A 22,387-nucleotide genomic window follows, 5' to 3' on the forward strand; every position below is an offset into this window, starting at 1 on the left:
GCTATATTCAAGCGCCTCAAGCTAACCCCTAATATTGACCAACTAACACAAAGGAGACACTCTTCAACTGATGATGCTGAATTGTTCAAAGCTGTCTTTAACTGCCTAAATATAGGTGGTTTTATCAATGATGTATAAAGCCTATTATTGAATAATAATAGTCTAATCTCTATATTTGATTTCCCAGGACACCCCTGACATAATCAGACAATACGAAAAAGGTTAAATGGATTCATCCGAAGCCTATAATTGAAGAAGAAGAAGAAGAAGAATATTAAAAACTATAGTGACGACAGTAGTCAAAAATGGCTCTGAAGCCTGGGCGCTTCGAAAAGCGGATGAAGATTTGCTAGATGTACTCCAGAGATTTTGCTTAAGAATTGTTCTGGGTACCCGAATGACTGACCGTATTTCAAACAATAGGCTGTACGAAAAATGTGGTTCAATACCGCTCTGTAGGGCTATAATAAAAGAAAGGTTGAGATGGCTAGGGTATGTTGTGCGGATGAAGGATGGCAGATTGTTCTTTTCGACCAACCGTCTAGGGCTAAACGGAAAGCAGGTCGTCCTCGTCTGGGGTGGGAGGACGTCGTATGGAAAGACTTAAAGGAAATTGGTACTTCGTGGAAGGGTGTAAAAAGAGAGGCTTTGAATAGATTTGGACGGAGGAGGAGCGTGCGTAGCTGTGTTGGCCTCAGGTGGCTTGGTGCTGCGGTTAGTTGTTAGAAATAGTAGTACGTAATATTAGGTAGCGTTTTTAAGAAAAAGGTAGCGTTTTGATTAGCAAATAATTTAAATCTCTAGAACACGGACAAATATATGCCAATAGGAACCAGGCTACTCACCTCACAATTTCGCCCAGTCCCTTTCCTAAACTCTGGATAGACCCTCATAGGTATTTTGAAATTTATTTGATAGCCTAGCTGAAAGATAAATATACTATTTGGCTTTCTTTTGATCTGTTATAGGCTAACGGCTGCAATTGCATCTGAGCTGTCCTAACCCCTCTACAGTCATTGGATGTGGTCCCAGGGATAAATCTGAAATTTACAACACAATTTAGCTAGAATAAAAGCTAGAATAAGGTTTATATTAATGGACTATTCTGGTAGTTAAGAAATAAAGTTATTTCTAAGAATAAGAATTACTCAGGTAGCTAAGAAATAAACTATAGTCAGAATTACATCCTGAATCCAAATTTAAGATGCATTTGCATCAGAAAGGATCTTTACCTCCACCCCTGTGTATACCAGTTCAGGATATATTCCAGTAAAATTTTACTTTTGGCTATCTTAAAAGGGGTTAGGTTAGGAAAATGAAACTATCAGGGATAGCTCTACAGGCTAAAACATGGGTCCTGGGAAGGTATTTTGAAGTACCTACCTTCACTCTTTCTCCCTCTAGAGGGTCCTGACCTGTGATGACCTTTAAAAATCTGTGTGTTATAAAGGAGAAACCTTGCAAAATAGATCTTCTGCTTAACTGAAGGACAACAAACTTGTTTTCAGCTTCACAACTTTACTCAATCCCAATTTAGGCTATAAGGTTTTAAAGATATACCAATCCATTTCCTAAATTTTGAAAAAAAAATTCTACTCAAATAACAGGAATTGTATTTTCAGAACTAAAGCCAGAGGAAAAGAAACTGATAACTGAAAATTAAGGTAAAATGCTGTTTTGTCAAAATTTCAATAGGTTCTATTGTAGTAGTTCATGTCATGTCATGTAGACAAATTGCAGGACCCTCTAGCAGGTGAAGGAGTAGAGGTGGGTACTTCAAAATACCTTCCCATGACATTCTTTGGTAAATATCTACCAGATCATATTATTGACTTATGAACAAAGTGAATATACCATTTGATGCCATTTTTATGCTCTTTCCAAATGTAAAAATTATTTTTGTCAAAAATGTATTTTACCCCCACCCCTAGCCTATATACAAATTCAGGGTATATATTTGCACATTAGGGGGGTCGGGGCATATTTTATTTCTGATGTAAATAGGAGGTAAGTTTAAACTTTACCCCCACCCCCCGAATGTGCAAGTATATACCCTGAATTAGTATATATAGTGGTGGGGGTAAAATTCATTTCTGACAAAAATGATTATTATATTTGGAAAGAGCATAAAAAAAAGCATTGAGTTGTATATACACTTTTTTTTTAAGTCAATAACATGATTTGGTAAATATTTACCCATACTTTAGCCTTTAGATCCATTCCTGAAAGTTTCATTTTCCTAGCCTCTTTCCAAGATAGTCAAAAGTAGCTAAAGTAGAATTTTACCTAAATTTGGATTCAGGATGCAATTCTGACTATAAGTCAGAATTGCAAGTCAGAATTGCAATTGGTAAGTCAGAATTGCAATTGCAATAATATAAGTCAGAATTGCAATTGGTAAGTGGATTGCTACCTGAATAGTCCATTAATATAAACCTTACCCTAAAAATGAATAAATAACTTGGTGCCTTTTCTTTTGCTCTTTCACTGTTCAATAATTATTTCTGGGGAAAATTCCATTATGGGCCCTTGATAGGCCCCAAATGTTAATTAGCTTAGTTGCCAAAAGTTTAAAAACATATTTAAAAAAAATTATGTCTTGTTAGAAGAAATTTCCATTTGCAGCTGAATCAAGAATGGTAAAATTACTTAGTAAAATTCTGCAAAACAAATTTGCAGAATTTTTTAAAATGAATATGAAAACCCTAAAAAATGACATCACAGCAAAAATACCTGCTAATGTTCTTGTTTAATAGTTCTTTGCTAACTTCAAAATTATTTAAGCTACATGAATGAAACCTTTAGTAATTGGTCTGCAACCAAAATCAAGATCCATCAATTTTGTTTCAAGTGCACAACTCCACACATTTCTCCCACCTAGGACACTGACTTGATGAACATGAAAAAAATGTTGAGGTAGTGAGTAAAGCTCTAAGGCTCTAGTGAGTAAAGCTCTGGCCTTTTATGCCGCAAAGTAACAGATGTGAATAGAATAGAATAAAAATGGTATCGAGCCAAAATCTGAAACAGTTGATGCATTTAGAACTGTTGAAAAGCTATATTACAAGGACTTCCAGTCTCAGAAGCAGGGGCGTCATTTGGGAGGGGCAAGGTGGGGCATTTGCCCCTCCAATAATGTGGAGAAAAATCTATTAAATAGACCATGCTCCTTCAATATTCAGATATTAACCCCTCTTGCCCCCCCCCCCACTGAAAATGCTGTAGATTTGCTCCTGCTCAGAAGTGATATCCCCGTCTGGTGGTACATTCATCACCAAACAAGTAGGCAGTTTATGCGTTGTGAACACATATTATGGACAATTATTTTTAGGTGGTCTGCAACTGAATTGGTTCAATTGGAAGTCCTATAAGTATATGTACAGTGTCGTATGGTTGCACAGTAACTAATAAGGGGAGCTATATAACAACAGTTTAAACTTTTGTTTATGATATGCGTATTTTTTTCCTTTTTTTACCTATAAAAAAAATCTCCTATAAAACTTTTTAAGGAGATAAAAAAGTGTTTTCAACCTGATACATTATCCCTATTGTATATGCATTATTATATTGTAAGGTCTGAAAGTAGCTTCTAACCATGAACAAGCTTCAAAATGTAAGTGGATATGATTTTCAAATAATAAATCTGGAGCCCAAATAATGGTCCAGAAAGGTGTTTTAAACCTAGTACCTCTACTCTTTCCCTAATTGCAATGTCTGAAATACAATAGAAAAGTTGGATCCTAGTTTTGAACAAGAATTTGAATTTGACTTAGAATCTGGCTCAAATCATGGGAATCACCTTCACAAGGAATATGATCTGAGAGAAGGATACACAATACACACAGTCCTTTCTATTAACTAAAATTGAATACTTTGACATCTGTACCCACTTCTACTGTAAGATCAATTCTTAATAAAAGTAGCATCAGTTTAATGGAAAGTAGACTTGGGAATACAACTAAATTCTCAAATCCTAACAATTGAAGAATTACTGATGTTGTAAATAAATATACAATCCTGTTGTTAGGCTGGTTTCTAGTAAAAGTAGCATTTATTTAATAGAAAGTAGACATGGAAACACCACTGAATTTTCTAAATTTAACAGTTGAATAAATAATAATATTATGAATAACTCTCTGATCCAAGGATTTAGTAGTAACTATAATCTTGTAATCTGTAATCTTGCTAGGGTAAAATAGATTTTCAGAAACATTCCCTTTCTCTTTAGATAGTGTTGTCTAAGTTACTAATCAATCTGAAGGGAAACTGCTATATGCTGCAACTTGGCCTTGCTTATTTGTGCACTAGTCTAGTCTGCAGCTACATTTTGGATTATTCTTGTTTTTGACACAATCAGGCTTTGTTGGTTTTTACTTTAGTCATAATTTAGCTTATTCTCAGACATTTGTACAAAATTGGTCAATTATGCTTGAAACTTAAGAAGTAAACACCTTATGCCAACAGATTAGAGCTTGTATATTTTATTGAGGCACATACCAATTCCAAGCCATGCCTACATTCAGCACAAAAGTACCCAGGTCTGGTACCTACATCCAAAAAGATCTTCCCTTTGAATTCAACGGCTACCAGGGTTCAAGTTTCTTTGGTCTGGGGAATCCCTTACTATTTAAAACTCTGAAGCCACAAGCATATTTCTTGGCTCTGATCAAAAGAATTGGAACATTTAGAACAAGAGGCCACACATTGATTTTTCTGCCAAAAAGTTGGCAGGGAGGGAGGACTAAGTGCAGCTAGGTCTTAGTTCATTTTTATGCTGAGCCAGAACTTGGTTTGTTTTGTATTGCATCATCAAAAATCTACAGCTTAGATTTAGCCTGTTTACTATGTGAAGTGAGCACTTACCTTCTTTTTGCACTGTGTTAGTCTGTAGCAAGCTGCAAAGTTCTGACATTTGGACTTATTTCATTTTGGCAAAAAGCAATAACCTACATTATTTTTCAACAAAGATTGAAGGGCTGTTTTTTGCCCTCCAATATTAGAAATTGAAAATCTCTGAATAATTCTAGTCTAAAAAAAGGTGCACCAAGACTGCCTTTCTGCTTAAAATCTGTTGTTGCAGGGAGGTGAGGGGCCCTCAGCTGCTATTCATAGTTTTAAGTTTATTTCATTGTTCTGGTTTTAAAAGGTCAAAATTTCCAACCTTCCCTGCTAAAGGATATCTGTGGAGGATAAACCAATTCTTGAACCCCTGCCCTTAGAGCTGTCAATATTATTTATCCCCTGGACACATTTTTTTAGACCTTCCAGGTATTGTGAGTTAAATGGTTGTAAACATATTTATCTAATACCATAGATGACTAAGGACTCAGGGTGAAAAGCAGTGAGACAGGAGGGCTAATTGCCCTCTGATTGATTTTGGTTTTGAAAATGGTACTACTGCTCAAAATTTGGAATTGAAAGATCCCTTCCCAAACTTTCTATGATTATCTGCTGGACCATCAAAAAGATAATAGATCGGATAGTCATCAATCTGTTGGAAGTCATGACTATTGTGTTGACAATGAAAAACACAAAGTTTATAACTTTGTGGATGCAAGCTTGAAGGCTCTAATCCAGAATTATGAAACAATTTAAAACAGCAGTGTGATTTTTGTCAATAACTGGTAAAATTAATTTGAGATACTTAAAATTACTTAATTTTACATGTTAGGAACTAGCAGGAAAAACCAATTCTTTTGATGTTACATTGTTATCCAAATCTCTTTTTTTAAAGGTTTTGGTTTTCATTGATAAAGTTTGTACCATAGGAGAAAGACTATGTGCCAAACCCTAAGAGAGTATCTCTCACTTTTACAACCATACATAGGTGCAATCAATGCAGCTTGGGGATTAGACCCATAATGAGGAGAAAGCTCATTTTTCCTTAGAGTGAAGATTAGTTATTAGGTTTGAAATGGAGAATTCATCTTTGGCCACTAGAATCAAAGATTAAAAAAAAACATCTTGTGAGTCATGATCAGGGGGGGGGGGTAGGGGTGCACTGCCCCGCCCCCACTTTCTTGGCATTTGATAAAATTTTCGCCAAAGGCAAAAATTTTGGCAGAAACAGGCATTGTGGCAAAGCCATGATACCCATTTCTGATATTTCTTTTCCGTCTATTTCCATATAGCATGATTTAATGTATATATTTGATTTTCATTTGCTACCCAATTTATGTGGATTTCGTAGTTTTATCCCACTAGTTCCACTTAATTGAAAATTTTGTGATTTAACGTATTCATTTGGTTCCCAATTGTTATTAAATTTGGTGAATTTGGTAGTTGTATTGTAGTAGTTCCACTCATTTGGAAATTTGGTAATTTGACAAGTTCATTTCGCTTCCATACATTACCAATTTCGGTGGATTTGACAGTTATATTGCACTAGTTCCACCTAAAATCAATTTACTTTGCACTACTTTTTACGTTCGGCGTTCGTCAATATCAGGTTAAAAATATTTATAACTACGATTTTAGTAATCAATTTGGAGAATACTCTTGTCCAAGTACGTTACAATTTATTAAATCATCAGTGCATCATTGAAAGATAAAGCTACTGTCAATGATCCATCAGTGGCTGGTGTTTTTTCCTCCCCGTCCCCCAGAAAATACCCCCCCGCGAAAAAATACCCCCTTGCGGAAAATACCCCCCTCCCCCCGCGGAAAACAAAAATCCTAGTTACGGATTTTTTTCCCAGTTGTTTGGATTTTTTTATTTGATTTTGATTTTTTGGACCAGTTTGACTTGTCTCAGATAGCTCAAAAGTGGAAAGAAATGAAAACTAGGCAAATTTCTCTCTAATTATGATCTTATGCATATAATGCAATCTCTACATATTAAAGTATACATAAAGTTAATCTTCTTTTTTTAATTCGGTAAAAATTAGGTAGCAATTCTAGAAAATCTACAAAGTTTGCCTCCTAGTGAAAAGAGACTCAGGACACTTCTAGTCATGATAGTGAGGAAGAACTGTTCAATTACAATATCATCATTACAAAGGCCAATAAGTCTATATGACATTCCCTAAATTAGATTATTTGTGTTCCAAACACCTTTTACTTCATTTTTACCTTGTGGGTATCTCAAAGTAATTTTTACTGTAAAACTTAATATATGTTGTAATGAACATTTATGCCAAGTGGTCATGGTAAATTCAACTTCTTCTTCTTCTATTTAACAGCAGGCGGGCTTCAACTATTTCCATCAGAATCGAGTTCCTCTTCTTCTTCAGTGAGTTCTTCAGTCATGATATTGAGGGACACTAACAGGATTCCAGAAACAATGAACAAGAATCTAGTTAATTTTAAATCTGAACTTTTCATTGAAACAGGTCTCTTTTTGATCTTGGAAACACAAAATAATCATGGAAGTTTCTGTAGCCAGTTGAATAATGTGTCTTCAGTTTTATATAAAGGGTATAGGCATACGCTTGTGTCAGATAGTCTTTGGATTAAAGGATATGGACACTGTGTCAGCAGCTGCTGGTGTAACCTGTCTCCTATGAAGTAAACACACCCCCAAAACAAGATCAGGGGATCAATAATTCCCAGGAAGGTTTTAAAAATCTTTGCAACTTGCAACATGGGTTGGCAAATGTTGTACTTTAATGTTTAGCTTTGGAACACTGCAAAATTAAATCTGTTAAGTATTAACTGTTTGAATTACAAGTTTTTGATGTTTTGAGAGTTTTTAATTGTTGGTTTGTAAGTGTAGGTGTAAGGGCAGAGCATAGGAGGGAGAGGAGGTGGGAGTGGGAGAAAAAGTAAACAAGCCTATGTTTTGGGGTAAGTGTGAGATATGTCATCTAATTTTATGACAAAATGATACACTCCTTTCCTAGTCCATTCCTGGTGGACTATGAATGGACATCAGGCAAATAATTTTAGTCATTTTTGATGTTTTTTTTCTCTTGTTCAGTTCTGCAATACTAGGCTACTAAAGGAAATGGGTAGAAATAGCAAACAAAATGATTCCAAGGAATCAATAGAGAAACATTTGCAACAGGTCATGAATAAAATCTATGGATCTAGTGGTAATGTAGTCGCTAAATATAGTGGTGAGAAGAGGGCTGCTAAATTTATTGGAACTTTTAGAGGAGGATGCCCAAATTTCTAGCAATTCCCCTAAAGGACTCGTACGAATTCCTTCACTTTCATATAATATACCAATCTATGATTAATTTTAAATTTGTAGCTTTGTAATCAAATGATTTTCCTTATATCAAAGCAGCATTTGCAGCTTTTATAGTTTTTTTTTTTCTTTTTATTAACAGAGATGGCAAAAAATAGATACAAAGAAAGTACTATATACCTGTTCAAAATATTCAAATTAAATATAACCTAACAAACTGTTTTTATGCAACAAAGTTACCCTATAACTCCAAAGGTAGGAGATGCAACATCAATTTTTGCTCTGGGAGTTTCAGTGAGCTCAAAAATTTTCAAAAAACTGTAAAGAATTACAATCAAATCCTTGCCAACAATATGGTAAAAGTAACAACAGTATGGCAAAACTTTCAAACAATATGGCATAACTATGCAAAATTAACAATATGAGCTACAGCTCTTAAGAAGTGAATAGAATCTTTTTACTATCTAAAAATTGTAAAAAAGAAAACCAATAAAAGTCAAATGGTAGAAACAACTTAATTTTTATACCAATTTATGGCACATTTTGATGTCTATCCTCTTTGTTGTCTGTTTAGTTCTTTGTTTGTTTTTTGTAAAAAAAAATTGAATCTTTTGATCCACCCCATCTCCCTTTAAGGGTCTAATTTTTGTGTGACCGTTTGGAATAATTAATTAAAAAAAAAATTCCGACAAAAATGAACAAAAATAGAATCAATTTATCTACTAAGCGTTAAACTACCATCAGCATCAATAAATAAATGAAACCCAAAAACAAACAGAAGTTACAATAAGTAACCGAGTCAAACTCGAAATGAGCAGAAATTAACATGATTAGAGCTCCCAACCCCTATGCCTTCCTAAAGCCAGAACATAATTTGCACTCTAGTTGACCTCCATCACTTTTGACTCTTAAAGGGGAACTAAGACATCCAATTTTCAAACAAATGAGCCATCTCTAAAGTTTATAAAAACCATCCCTCCCATAAAAACATTAAATACCCCCGGGCCATAACTTACAACACTTGCCCCCAGGCTCTGGTAGTTTGTAACAACCCCTAAAGCCTTGTTATAGGATCTTTGGACTATTTTGAATAAAATGGCTATCTCGAAATTTCTATTGTCTGCATTTCAGGAAAACACGACGAGGTGGAGGGGGGGGTGTGCCTCCCTTTGATCACTTTGACTCTTAAAAACGGCACTCAAACTTCTGATTAACTTTCCAATGAGACCCCTCTGAAGTAATACAACCACCCTTTCTATAAAACCTTATATGCCCCCGGTTCATAACTTACAACCCTTGCCCTGGGGGCTGTGGGGTGGTTCTCATCCTCAAAGACATAATTTCCGGACCCTTCAACTTCGCTGAACAAAATTGCTATCTAAAAATTTTGATTGGATGTGTTGAGGGAAATGATGGGCATGGAGGGGGGTGGTTGCTCTCAAATCACTTTTGACTGTTAATTAGGGTACTATAACTTCTGATTTCAAATCAAATGAGCACCAGCTGAAGTTTATATGATCAGCCATGTCATAAAAACTTACATGCCCCCAGGCTATGGCTTACAACCATTGTCCTGGGGCTCTGGGGGGTTGTGCCCACCCTAAAATCATTGCTATTTGTTCCTTGGACTATTTTGAACAAAAGGGATTTCTCACAATTTCAATCAGATGCGTTTGGCGAAAGAGGGATAGTAGGGGGGGTCTAGTTGTCCTCTTTTGACTCTTAAAAGGGAACTATGACTTCCAATTTTCAACCAAATGAGACTCCTCCAAAGTCTATACAACTATCCCTTCCATAAAAACCTTAAATGCCCCCAGAGCATTACTTACAACTCTTGCCCTCTAGCTCTGGGGGTTTGTTTCAACCCCAAAAACCCTGTTATATGGTCTTTAGACTATTTTGAATAAAATTGCTATCTTAAATTTCCATTGGGTGCATTTTGGGACCATACAACGTGTGTGTGTGTATGGGAGGGGGGGGGGTAGCTGCCCTTTGATCACTTTGACTCTTAAAAAGGGAACTAGAACTTCTGATTACCAATCCAATGAGCCACCTCCGAAGTTTATAAGACCACCCACTCTATCAAAGCCTTATATGCCCCCAGGGCATAACATACAACCCATGTCCTGAGGGGTGTGGTGGGGTCGAGGATGGTCATCCTCAAAATCACAATTTCTGGAACTTTCAACTACGCTGTACAAAATGTCTATCTCAAAATTTTAAGTGGATGTGTAAAGGGAAATTATGAACGTAGGGGGGGGAGGGGGCTGGAGGCCCTCCAATCACTTTCGACTATTAAATTTTTGTTGAGATATGAACTGAATTCCACCCTTTTTCAGTTATTCATAATGATCCATCTACTTGCAGTCCTAATACTTGTACTGGAATCCACTATGGCTCAGGAAAAGACTGCAATTGTCTTTGGCGGAAATGGATTTATGGGTTCTGAAACCGTTTTGTCCTTACTAACGCAGTTTGATAAAGTTATTGTTGTCAACCGTGGCAACTGGTACTACGATTCAAATTTAAGAATTATGCAACGAAAAGAAGTGGTTCACATAAAGTGTGATCGGTTTAAGGACAGAAATGAAAATAATCTGTTAAAATGTGAAAAGTTTATAAAGCTAATGGATAGTATTGCAGATATTGATGTTGTGGTTGATTTTAGTGCTTACAGACCTAAAGCAATATCTGATGCTTTAGAATTATTGAAAGGGAAAGTAAATCTATATATTTATATTAGTTCTGATTCTGTATATGAAGTTTGTGAAGGCTATAATACAGCAAGTGGGCTATCAAAAGAAACAGATTCAGTAAGACCAAAAGACATGGATAAGCGTCGAATGCTTGCTCGAAGAGACTCTTATGGAGATGATAAATTGTCTGGAGAGGAAGTCCTTGAAGCATCTAATGTACCATATTTGATTCTAAGACTGCCAGATGTCATTGGACCTCGGGACACAACCCATAGATGGTGGACATATCAGCTATGGATGCAGCTATTTAAAGAATTCCCTATGTCTATTCCCATTCCAACAAGCAATCAGATATTGAAAACAAGTTATGTTTATTCCAAAGATGTTGCAAGTGCTATTTTGAATGTGACAGATTTGAGTCAGACAAAGCCTGAGATATTAAATCAGTCTTATAATATTGGTTTTGAGGAGGGTTTTACTTTAAAAGAACTGCTGGATGAATTAGCAAGTGAAGTGGGACAGAATATTGATTATGACTTGAATGCTGACGAAAATGCGTTTACATTATTCCCTTCAGTAAGCCGAGGCATGGTGGATATTACAAAGGCTAAAGATATGATTGGCTTTGTGCCAACAAACTGGAAGCAAGCTCTAAGGGAAGTTGTACAATTTTATTCTGGAGCTGCATCGAAGTATCCTTCTGAATTGAAAGATGTTGTCGATAATTTGTTGGAGCATGTCGTTCCCAGATCTAAGAGGGACAAGTTTTCAAAGCTGGTAAACCGAATTGCCTCCAGTGGTAAGGATATTTAGTTTATGTTTTGTTTATCGTGACTTTTTTTTAGGATTAATTAAAAAAAAAGACTAATTCCACAAAATAAGTTTTTCAAAGAAAAGTAAAGAACTCCATTAAACCAAAAATGAGCAAAATCAAATCAAATAATCTACCAATCGTAAAACTACCACAAATCACCGTCAATAAAAATGAAACACACAACGAACAGAAAATGCAATAAATAACTGAGTCAAACTCAAAACGAGCAAAAATCAGCATGAGCAGGGCTCAAAACCCTTATGCCTTCCCAAGGCCAGAACACAATTTGCGCTTTACTGAATAAATATAAATGTTTTTATTTTTATAGCATAAGCAAATCAAATGAAGGTAAAATTTTGACAAAAATGTAATTAGATTTATACTAAACTGACAATAAACATTCCATTTTTTTTTTTTCTAGTAAAGTGTAAAATATATTCTGGCCTTGGGATAGCATAGGGGTTTGAGCCCTACTCATGTTAATTTCTACTCGTTTTGGGTTTCATATATTTATCGATGCTGATTTGTGGTTGTTTCACGCTTGGTAGATTATTTGATTTGATTTTGCTCATTTTTGGTTTAATGGGGTTCTTTACTTTTCTTCGAAAAAATAATTTTGTGGAAAAAGTTTTTTTAATTAATTTCTGTTCGTTTTATATTGATATAGTCTTTTAATGAAAAAAGAAAACAATTCTTTAAATCTTTTCATTTTTTAAAGACTTTATAGTTTGGCATTCTATTTCTATGCTGGAGAAAAATTTTCAGCAATTTTTAACAACATATACCCTTTTAAATATTTGGACACAGATAGTGGTGTTTAATTTAGTTTCATATCTCCTCTAGTTGACCTGAAATAGAAAACTTGATACCATTCGCAAAAAAAATCTGTTTACTTTCTTTGGTAGCCTGGATACGCTTACGCTATTTTGATTTGGTTAAGTTTTAAGAGCAGAAGTAGCCCTGAAAGTTTAAACATAATACCCTCAGTTATTCTTGGGATACTGCTGAGATGCCTTACTGGGAATTAGCATTAACACAGTGCATTTTGATTTAATCTTAAGGCAACAATTAGTTTTTAAACATAATGGGCAAATGGGGGGGGGTTGCGGGAGGGATACTAGTTGCCCTCCAATCACTTTCGACCATTAAAAAAGGCATGAGGCCTTTCTGTTTTCAGTCGAATGAGCCCTTTTCGAAGTTCCTAAGACAACTCCTTCAATACGAAGTGCCCTGGTCTAAACAAAAAAAAAGGAAAAAAATAATAAGACATTGTACCCATATCGATCTTTACTAAAAAAAAACGTCAAGCCTTCCAATCACCTTCGACTATTAAAAAGGGCACTAGCCCTTTCATTTTCCAATCGAATGAGCCCTTTTTGAGTTTCTAGAACAACCCTTTCTATAAACACCTTATATGCCCCCAGGGCACAAATTACAACCCTTACCCTGAGGGCTTTGAGGGGGTTGTCATCCTCAAAGACTTAATTTCCAGAACTTTCAACTACGACAAACAAAATGGCTATCTCAAAATTTTGATTGGATGTGTTTGGGGAAATGGTGGACGTCAGAGGGGCATTAGTTGCTCTCCAATCACTTTCAACTATTAAAAAAGGTACTAGCCCTTTCAATTTCCAATCGAATGAGCCCTTTTGAAGTTTCTACGACAACACTTTTAATAAAAGCCTTATGTGCCCCAGGGCATAACTTACAACCCTTGCTCTGAGGGATGGGGGGTGTCATCCTCAATGACCTAATTTTCAGAATTTTCAACTACGTTGAAGAATGAAAGATCTTAAGCCGAACTAGCATTATTGTGTAATTGATGATAACTAAAGTAGTCTTATTAGTTTGGGATAGTCGCATTGGAATTATTACAATAACGGCTTTTTAGGTTTATTGTTAAACTCCTAAAATAAGCTAACGAGAGAAAAATCGGGAGTACTAATTAGAATAATATATACAAACTTTGAAGAAAAAATTCGACTTATACGGCAAAAATGGCGTTGCGTCTACATCACCATTCTTCTTCTTCTCGAGAATGTTTTTTAATATACCTTTTTCTAGGTTCAAACATTTCCCCCTTTGAAATATAAAAAGACGTTTATTTTCTACTGCTATTTACGGAAATCTTAAGCGGAAGTTCCGTAAACAGCCATTTTTTTTTTATCCTCTCTTTATCTAGCTTTTGCCACTATCCGCAGACTTGAACTAATCTGTTGAACATTTCGAAATTTTAAGAAGATCCTAGGGACACTAGATTGTTTATTGTTTGTGTCAATATTCCGTCAGTCACGGAGAAAAGCTTACTCATTAAAAAAATAGCATTGAAAAGGTATTGAGAGTATTTTGGGAAGGTTTAGAGTATATATTCATCTGCATAAAAAAGATAGATGAATGCTTTTGAAGCCTATCTCCACGACAAATTGACCTTCAACAAGATGGAGGTGCAAGTGTAAAGTGAAAAGAGTAATTAATCGAATCGCTGTTATTGAAGAAATTCAACCCATTTCAAATATCTGCCAGACATAAATATACTATATATATATATATATATATATATATATATATATATATATATATATATATATATATATATTGATTAGATGTGTTTGGGGAAAAGGTAGGCGTGAGACGGGGGTTAGTTGCCCTCAAATCACTTTCGACAATTAAAAAGGGTACTATCCCTTTGAATTTCAAATCGAATGAGCCCTTTTTCAAATTTCTACGACAAAGATTTCAATAAAAACCTTATATGCCCCCAGGGAATAAATTATAATCCTTGCTCTGACGGTTGTGGGAGAGTGTTCTCCTCAAAAATATGTTTTCTATCCGGGAATCAACTACGCTGAACAAAATGTCTTTATCAAAATTTGTATTAGATGTGCTTGGGGGAATGAAGGGCGTGGGGGGGGGGGGGCTAGTTGCCCTCCAATCACTTTGACTATTATAAAGGGTACTAGCCCTTTAAATTTCCAATCGAATGAGCCTTTTTTGAAGTTTCTAGGACAACCCCTTCTATAAAAACCTAATATTTCCCCAGGGCATAACTTAAAACCCTTGCCCAAAGGGTTGTGGGGGAGTCTCCTCCTCAAAAACATATTTTCTATTTGGAAATCAACCATTCAGAACAAAATGGCTATCTCAAAATTTAGATTGGATGTGTTGGGTGGAATTTGGGGCATGGGTAAGGGGGGGCTAGTTGCCCTCCAATTACTTTCGACTATAAAAAATGGCACTAGCCCTTCGAATTTTCAATCGAATGAGCCTGTTTTGAAGTTTCTACGACAACGCCTTCTATCAAAACCTTATATGCCCCCAGGGCATAACTTAAAACCCTTGCCCTGGGGGTTGTGGGGGAGTGTCTTCCTCAAAAATATATTTTCTATCTGGAAATCTACTACGCTGAACAAAATGGCTATCTCTAAATTTTGATTGGATGTATTTGGGGGAATGATGGGCGTGGGGGGGGGGCTAGTTGCCCTCTAATTACCTTCGACTATTAAAAACGGCACATGGCCATTAAATTTCCCTCCGAATGAGCCTATTTTGAAGTATTTACGACAACGCCTTCTATAAAAACCTTATGTGCCCCTAGGGTAAAACTTGAAGCCCTTGCCCCGAAGGCGGTTAGGGAGTGTCCTCCTCAAAAACATATTTTATATCTGGAAATCTGCTACGCTGAACAAAATTGCTATCTCAAAATTTTGATTGGATGTATTTGGGGGAATGGTGGGCGGGGGAGGGCTAGTTGCCCTCAAATCACTTTTGACTATTAAGAAGGGCACTAGACCCTCTTATTTCCAATCAAATGAGCCCTTCTCAAAGCTTCTACGACAAATCCTTCGATACAAAGTGTCTAGGTATGAAGAACCAAAAAAACAACACATTGTGCCAACGTCGTTCATAACTTAGGCAGCGTTAGCGTGCTGCCAATGATTACACATATATTCTGAAATTGAATTAAGCATAACAAACTCAATATTTTAATTGTTTGACAATTTTCGTCCATCATCCTTGAAAATTCGAGTAAGGCAATTAAAAATAAACAAACCCTTAACTGGTTCAGCCTAGCAATTTGTAAATCTTCCGAATTTTATGCTATGTTTTTATTTTTTGTTTTAAAAGAATCATTCTAAAAAATTTCTTCCCTTTTCCTTAATGTTCAAATTTTGTAAGGAAGCTTACCATTTTCCTCAGTGCTTAAATGAATTATAACTGTATGATAGGAAGACTATTATGCCATCTTAGGTTTTGTTAGGTTTTAGGTTTGTTCCTTTTGCCCTTTAAGGAAACCTTAAATAAGCCTTATTCATAAATTAAGGATTTTGTCTTTTTTTGGAGGATTTGAGTGGGAACTTTTGGTTATTTTGTTATATTAAATTCTTTTCTTTTGTTTCTTTTAATCCCTTACCCTTATATGAATTAAGAAAATAATATTGACTTTTGTTAAGGTGTATTTACAATGTGGTTCAGCTAATATTGAGGTATAGCTGGTGGTGATATTCTCTTCTTCACAATGGATAATTTTAGGATAATTATCTGAGATCTTTTCTACTTAAAACTTGGCTTGTAAAATATGCTGCTTTACTGATTATCTGTAATTTTAAAATCCTCTTCCACCGATAATTGGGATCGTGAGCCCATGATTTAGATCCTGAATTCGAAAATCTATCTGGCAAGTAAGATTGCGGGGTTTTTTGTTGTGGACTTATAAATATTCCTGTTGTTGTAATTCAATATCAATCAATTCAATTTTCTATAATTTAAATCGAAACTGCCACTGAATTTTCACTGTCAACTCACCACCTTTTTTTAGACAGCAAAATACAAAAGCTCTCCATATATTCAATATATATATTCATATATATATATATTGAATATATTCAAATAAATTTAATGGTTAGCTCTGGTTCTAGCTGGCTCTGGATATTAGCTGACACTTATTGTGAATATGTCTGGAACTAGTCTATAAATATATTCTGAGACAACTTTAGCAAAGACGTCAAAATTACAAAGCATGTAATTTTCTAATGGTGAAAAAAGGAAACAAGTTTCTTTTTTCTCCAGGAGAAAAAAGTATTTTACCTTGTTTTCTTTTTTCTCCAGGAGAAAAAAGAAAACAAGGTAGATCACAGCCTGTTAAAAAAGCAAGAAAAATCACATATTTAAGTCGAGACCTCCGCAAAACTGTTATATATTTCTTGACTTCAACTGCCTCCCCTGAAGCTCGCGTGAGACCTTAGGCTAATAGGGGTAATAATTGAGGTGATATCGGTCAAATAACGGGGTCTTAGTTTTTGGTTGGAGATAAGAAAAGACTTCACTGTTTTACCCTATGCTCCAAAACTGAGCGACAAACTTGGAATAACTTAAAAAACAAAATGTATCTCCTTTAAGAATTTATAAAAAATACATAGTTGAAAGAGTTTTTTCAATTATGGTATGGATAAAACCAGCTTCATTCTCTGTAGTGGTGTTTATAGGATCTCCTGTTCTTGCGGTTGTTTCTGTATTGAAAGGACCCATCAACAACTTGGAGATAAATTATTGGAGCATAAATCTTCAAATGACAAAGCTATAAGGTTACACCTAAGGCCCCAGAGTTTTGAGCCTACCACGGCTCAGTATGTCTATGACAGTCCAAGCCACTTCATTTTCTTTGATAACGCCTCCATTATTGCCCATTTTAAGGGTCTCACCTAAGTCTTCAAGAAGGCAGTTGAAATCAATAAGCATACGGTATCCACAAAAAATCACCCTTAATGGAGATATTGAAGAGAGTTATGTCAATCCCATTTGCAATGCTACTATTAATTTTTACCCTTTGTGTTTTTCCCAAAGCCATTTTTTGTGTTGATATTTTTTGCCATCTAATGGGATTTCTGATAGTTTTATGTCTGGAAAGAGATAAACATTCAAAAAAATCCTAATGCGAAACAATGAGAGTAAGGTCTGCCATTCAATATTGTTTTGTATTCAGTTGCCTTTTCACTGTAACTAAAGAAATGGCGTCTGTATTTCATTGAGGAAAAAATATAATTATGATTTGGTTTTTAGGTTTTTCTTTTTGAGTTATTCTGTGGGCTTTTATCTGTATTTTTTCTTAATTTATATGCTAGGGACAGTTGAGGGTCAGGTCTTGACTGAAATATTTGTATTTTTTTCCTTTTATTGGCTTTGATTTACCTAATTCACAATTTTAGTGTTTGCTAAATATGATTGTGAATAGGCCTTAATTTTTATTGAATAGTGATTGCTGCAAAAATGAATGCTCAATTGTTAAATGACTCCCCAAGAAAATGAGTTTGACAGTTTCCAAAATCAGATTCCATCCATTCCACAGGCTAGAATCCAGTTATCTGGGTGGAAGATCAGGGCTGTATTGGATGCTTAATTTTTCTGATGTTGCAAAAAATAATGCTAAAAAAGATATTATGCTTAATCTATATCCAAGGATATGAAGATTTTACTTTAAATAAAGAAAGAAAAGTATGTGAACCCCAGGATATAGTAGACGTAAACATGTTAAGATGTTACCCTTTTTTTCTCACTAGCGAGGAAAGGACCTGATTTTGTCTTTCCAACATGCTGATTTGGTGATCTTTTAGAGGTTTGGACTTTAAAAGGTTTTGCGAGTTCAAAGTGCTAGAATAGGCTTGGAAATAAATATTAAGAAGACTTAGTCACTAAAGCTTGGAATAAGTGAAGATGAAAAGGTGACGTTGGGTAACGAAAGGACTGATCCGGTGGACAGCTTCACTTTCCTTGGTAGTATTATTAGTAAAGACGGTGGGAGTAGCGAAGATGTTAAAAGTAGAATAGCCAAGGCTCAGGGAGTTTTCTCAAAGTTAAGAAAAGTTTGGAAGAACAGGAAGATAAGTTTGCAAACCAAGATTAGAATTTCGGAAGCTACAATGATGGCACTGGTCAAATATGACCCTGAAGCTAGGATACTCTGTTTAGAGGATAAAGCTTTATTTTGTGTTTTTCAGAGACATTGCCAACGGAACGTTCTGGGGACCCAGCTAACTGACCAAATTTCAAACAGCAGGCTTTGCGAAGAGTGTGGTTCAATCCTGCTTTCTAGGGCTATAATGAGAGAACGATTGATATGGCTAGGGCATCTTCTGCGGATGATGGATGACAGATTGCCAAAGACTGTCCTTTTTGGCCAACCGTGTAGGGCAAAACTGAAAGCAGGTTGTCCGCGGTTGGGGTGGGAGGATGTAATAAAGAAAGATTTAAAGGAAATGGGAACTTCCTGGGAGGGTGTAAAGAGGGAGGCTTTGAATAGATTGGAATGGAGGAGGAGCGTGCGTAGCTGTTTTGGTCTCAGGCGGCTTGGTGCTTCCGTGAGTTGTTAGTAGTAGTAGTAGTAGATTTGGTGATCAGTAAAACTGGATGGGTATCAATCTTCTAAATCTGTTGGTGTAAGATAAGACGTAACTTAGCCCAAATGTTTTTTATTTTTATTTTATTCCCTATTTATGTAAGTGAAAAGTACAGTTTAATGTGTAATCGGATGGGAGTGGTTTTTTCTCCACTTCCATTCACTTTTCGTCCATGTCGTCACCTAAGGTTCCATACGGTATTTTTGAAGAGCTTTCTCTATTTTGCTACAGTTCTTGGGAGACTCCACCAGTCTTGCTAGCCAAAAGTGGCTATTTACTTTCTTGTGTATTTTCCAATAATTGTTCTATAATTCTTTAGTATACTCATATACTATATATATATATATATATATATATATATATATATATATATATATATATATATATATATATATAATATATATATATATATATATATATATATATATATATATATATATATATATATATATATATATATATATATATATATATATATGTATATATATATATATATATATATATATATATATATATATATATATATATATATATATATATATATATATATATATATATATATATATATATATATATATATATATATATATATATATATATATATATATATATATATATATATATTGCTTAAAGTTCCAAGACAGTGAAAGGGCAGTCTAAGCACCGAAACAGTAAAAATGAAATTTGATTGTTTGAATCGGTTGAGTAGGAGCTTAAACAATTGTATATATCTTCAGTTTTTATAAAAAAAAAAAAAAACCTTTACATGCAGTTATGTAATTTTTGGCAGCAAAAGGCACCAAATTTAAAAAAGCAAAAACATGAAACCAGCAAAAAAAAAAAATGGCCTAAAAGAACTCGAGAAGTTGTAGCTTTCGCTTGAAAATGGAGTAGCCTTTTGGAATAAACACAGCGTTAATGTTTAAATTTTTACGAACGAAAAGCGTTGTCAAATTCAATTGATTAGTTTTGCCTATTTATTTTCACGATTCACCGTGGCAACACTGACGATCATCCATTACTGCTCAAACAAATTCATATTTTAAATCAACCAAAAAAAAAACTATTAAAAAATTGCGGTTCCAGGGGACTAAAATGTTTTCATCCAGTTGTGGTTCTGGGCTATTGCGCCCGGGGTAAAATCTTGATTAGTGACCCCCCCCCATGTGTTCCAAAAATTTTCAGGTCAAATTATAACAAAATTTTCATTTATTAAAAGGATTGTTCATTTATTTAAGTCTGACTTTTCTTAAATATTTCGGAAAAGATATGGGAAAAATGGAAATTTCGGACTCAATTTGCTTACACTTACTGCCAATTGTGCGCTCTACGTTATTTTAATAAAATGAAATTTCAAAAATTTGATTATAAACATTAGATTATTCACTTAAAATTTTGCTCACCTAAAATTTCCGCGCTTGGGGCAAGTGTCCCCTCTGTCCTCCCCCCCCCCTAAAAAACCGCCTCTGTTTTCATTTTGATGTCCTTGGTACGTTAAATTTAGTAATATATTTTTTTCAGATATTTTTAGTAATATATATTTTTTTTAATAATATAGTTTTTTAGGTGTCGAATCCCAATCTCAAGAATCTCCTGCTCATCATAATGAATTATAATGAATATGCTGAATTTACATAGGATTCTCTGCTTCAGGTTAACTGTGATGTCATCTGATGTACCAGTTTGGTCTGGTTTAGTGGTAGTATTTAAGTTAGCAACGGGAAAATGTCATAGTTTAATAAACATTCGTTTTTTTTCGAAGATATTTATTTGTAATTGTGATTGAATTTTATTACACATCATTTTTCGCTGAAAGGAAGGGAGGGGTTCTATCACAAACAAGATAGGTCTTAAGAGATTGATTCTCAAGATCAAAAATTGCAGATATATTTAATTTATTGCTATCCTCCTGTGCACGTACTGTATGGAGAAAATTGTCAACTTTCCAGGGAAAGGGAAAGCTGAATTGTAGTTTTACTATTGGTCATGAGCAGGGCCATATCCAGGATTTTTTGGGGTTGGGGGGTTTACAAAATAGTTTTTTGGGGGAGGGGTTTTACAAAAAAAAAACTTTAAAAAACGCATCAAACATTAGTTTATATTCATTTTGTTTACGTTTTTACGAGGCGGATAAATGTTTTGGGGGAGTCCAAGCCTCCTAATCGCCCCCCTCCTTGATATGACCTTGGTCATGAGTATAAAGGTAAATTTTGGTAATGATTACGCCATTTATTAGTAAAGAAATTCATGCAACGTGCAAGCGTAATCTTAAATTTGAAAAAAGGTATTTTAGTAGGTTCCTACTTTTGGTACACTAAATTACAAAAAAAAAGTTGTTTTTTTAAACGAAAGTAAAGACCAACATCAAAATTTAAAACGAGCGAAAATTGTGTTTTAGATGAAGGGGGCTCCCTTGCCAACTTCCGGCTCGTTAGAGTTTTACTTGCTCTTAACTTAATGTATTTTAGGAAGGAAAATATGGCCAGCGAATAATCGCAAGTCTGAAACATTGGAGAAATAAGCGGACAATTTGTAGAACAATTTCTGCTCGTTTTGAGTTATAATGTCCGTCTTTTTTTTAAAAACTTCTTTTTTTAACTGATCTCTGTTGGCTTATAGCACCATATCCAGGACTAGCTTAAGTTTGAGAGGGGGGTGGGGAGACTGCCTCCTTAACCACACTTTCTACATTAAAGTTTATCTTTTCTTTACCGGTGTTTCGAAATTAAAGGATAATTTAGTATATTTGTTTTAAAAATAGAATAGCATTTTAATAAACAAACTATCTTTCCACAATAAGAGCTTTAATACCCCCTGCAGCTCTGCATGCTTTATTCTATATTCATTGAAACAAACCGTGTGTATAATTTTCTTGTATATGTATCCTTCCACATGAAGGCAAGGTAAAGATTAGATATATCTTAGTCTGGATTTTCATCTGAAGTGCTTCTCATGGAATGTCTTTTAATGTTGGCCTAGAGACGCTATTTTGAAGGCTTTAACCCACTTTTCTTCTTCAGCGATAGATATTGAAAATACTTGGTTGATTCTGCTTCAAATTAGGGTGCTAGCAGCTAGGGATTTATCTCTGCCCAGAGGTATACATTGAAGGGTGGGAGAGGGATGATCACGCCCTAGATCTTAGAAATAACTTTTCTGTGATTTTTTTTTAATTGACAGAAAACTCCCCCCTCTTGGATTTTGAAAATATATTTTTTTGTATCTTTGTTTTAAAAAAAAAGACACCCCTGACTCCTCCTTTACATTTTTGGAAATCACACCACTGGAAACCTGGAAATCACACCACTGGAACCACTGGAAACCTGGCCGTGACTTTTCGAAGCTCTATTCTAGT

At 34.9% G+C, this 22,387-nt stretch overlaps 1 protein-coding gene across 2 annotated transcripts; it reads left to right on the forward strand.

Annotated features, from left to right (window-relative positions):
• Positions 1–801: 801 nt before the first annotated feature.
• Positions 802–20,793, forward strand: LOC148944213 (UDP-D-glucose 4,6-dehydratase-like). Of its 2 annotated transcripts, none has more exons than XM_089100342.1 (3): positions 802–895; positions 10,471–11,626; positions 20,599–20,793. In XM_089100342.1, the coding sequence occupies exons 2-3, from the start codon at positions 10,480–10,482 to the stop codon at positions 20,646–20,648; spliced, it is 1,197 nt and encodes a 398-aa protein (XP_088956468.1). In that variant the 5' UTR covers positions 802–895; positions 10,471–10,479; the 3' UTR covers positions 20,649–20,793. The 2 variants fall into 2 exon arrangements, with proteins under 2 accessions (XP_088956468.1, XP_088956469.1); XM_089100343.1 differs by having other exon boundaries at positions 813–895; positions 10,499–11,626.
• Positions 20,794–22,387: the final 1,594 nt, after the last annotated feature.

The sequence above is a fragment of the Artemia sp. Qi Xiang Cuo genome, chromosome 14 (assembly GCF_049724085.1).
Source record: "Artemia sp. Qi Xiang Cuo chromosome 14, ASM4972408v1, whole genome shotgun sequence".
NCBI lineage: Eukaryota > Metazoa > Arthropoda > Branchiopoda > Anostraca > Artemiidae > Artemia > Artemia sp. Qi Xiang Cuo.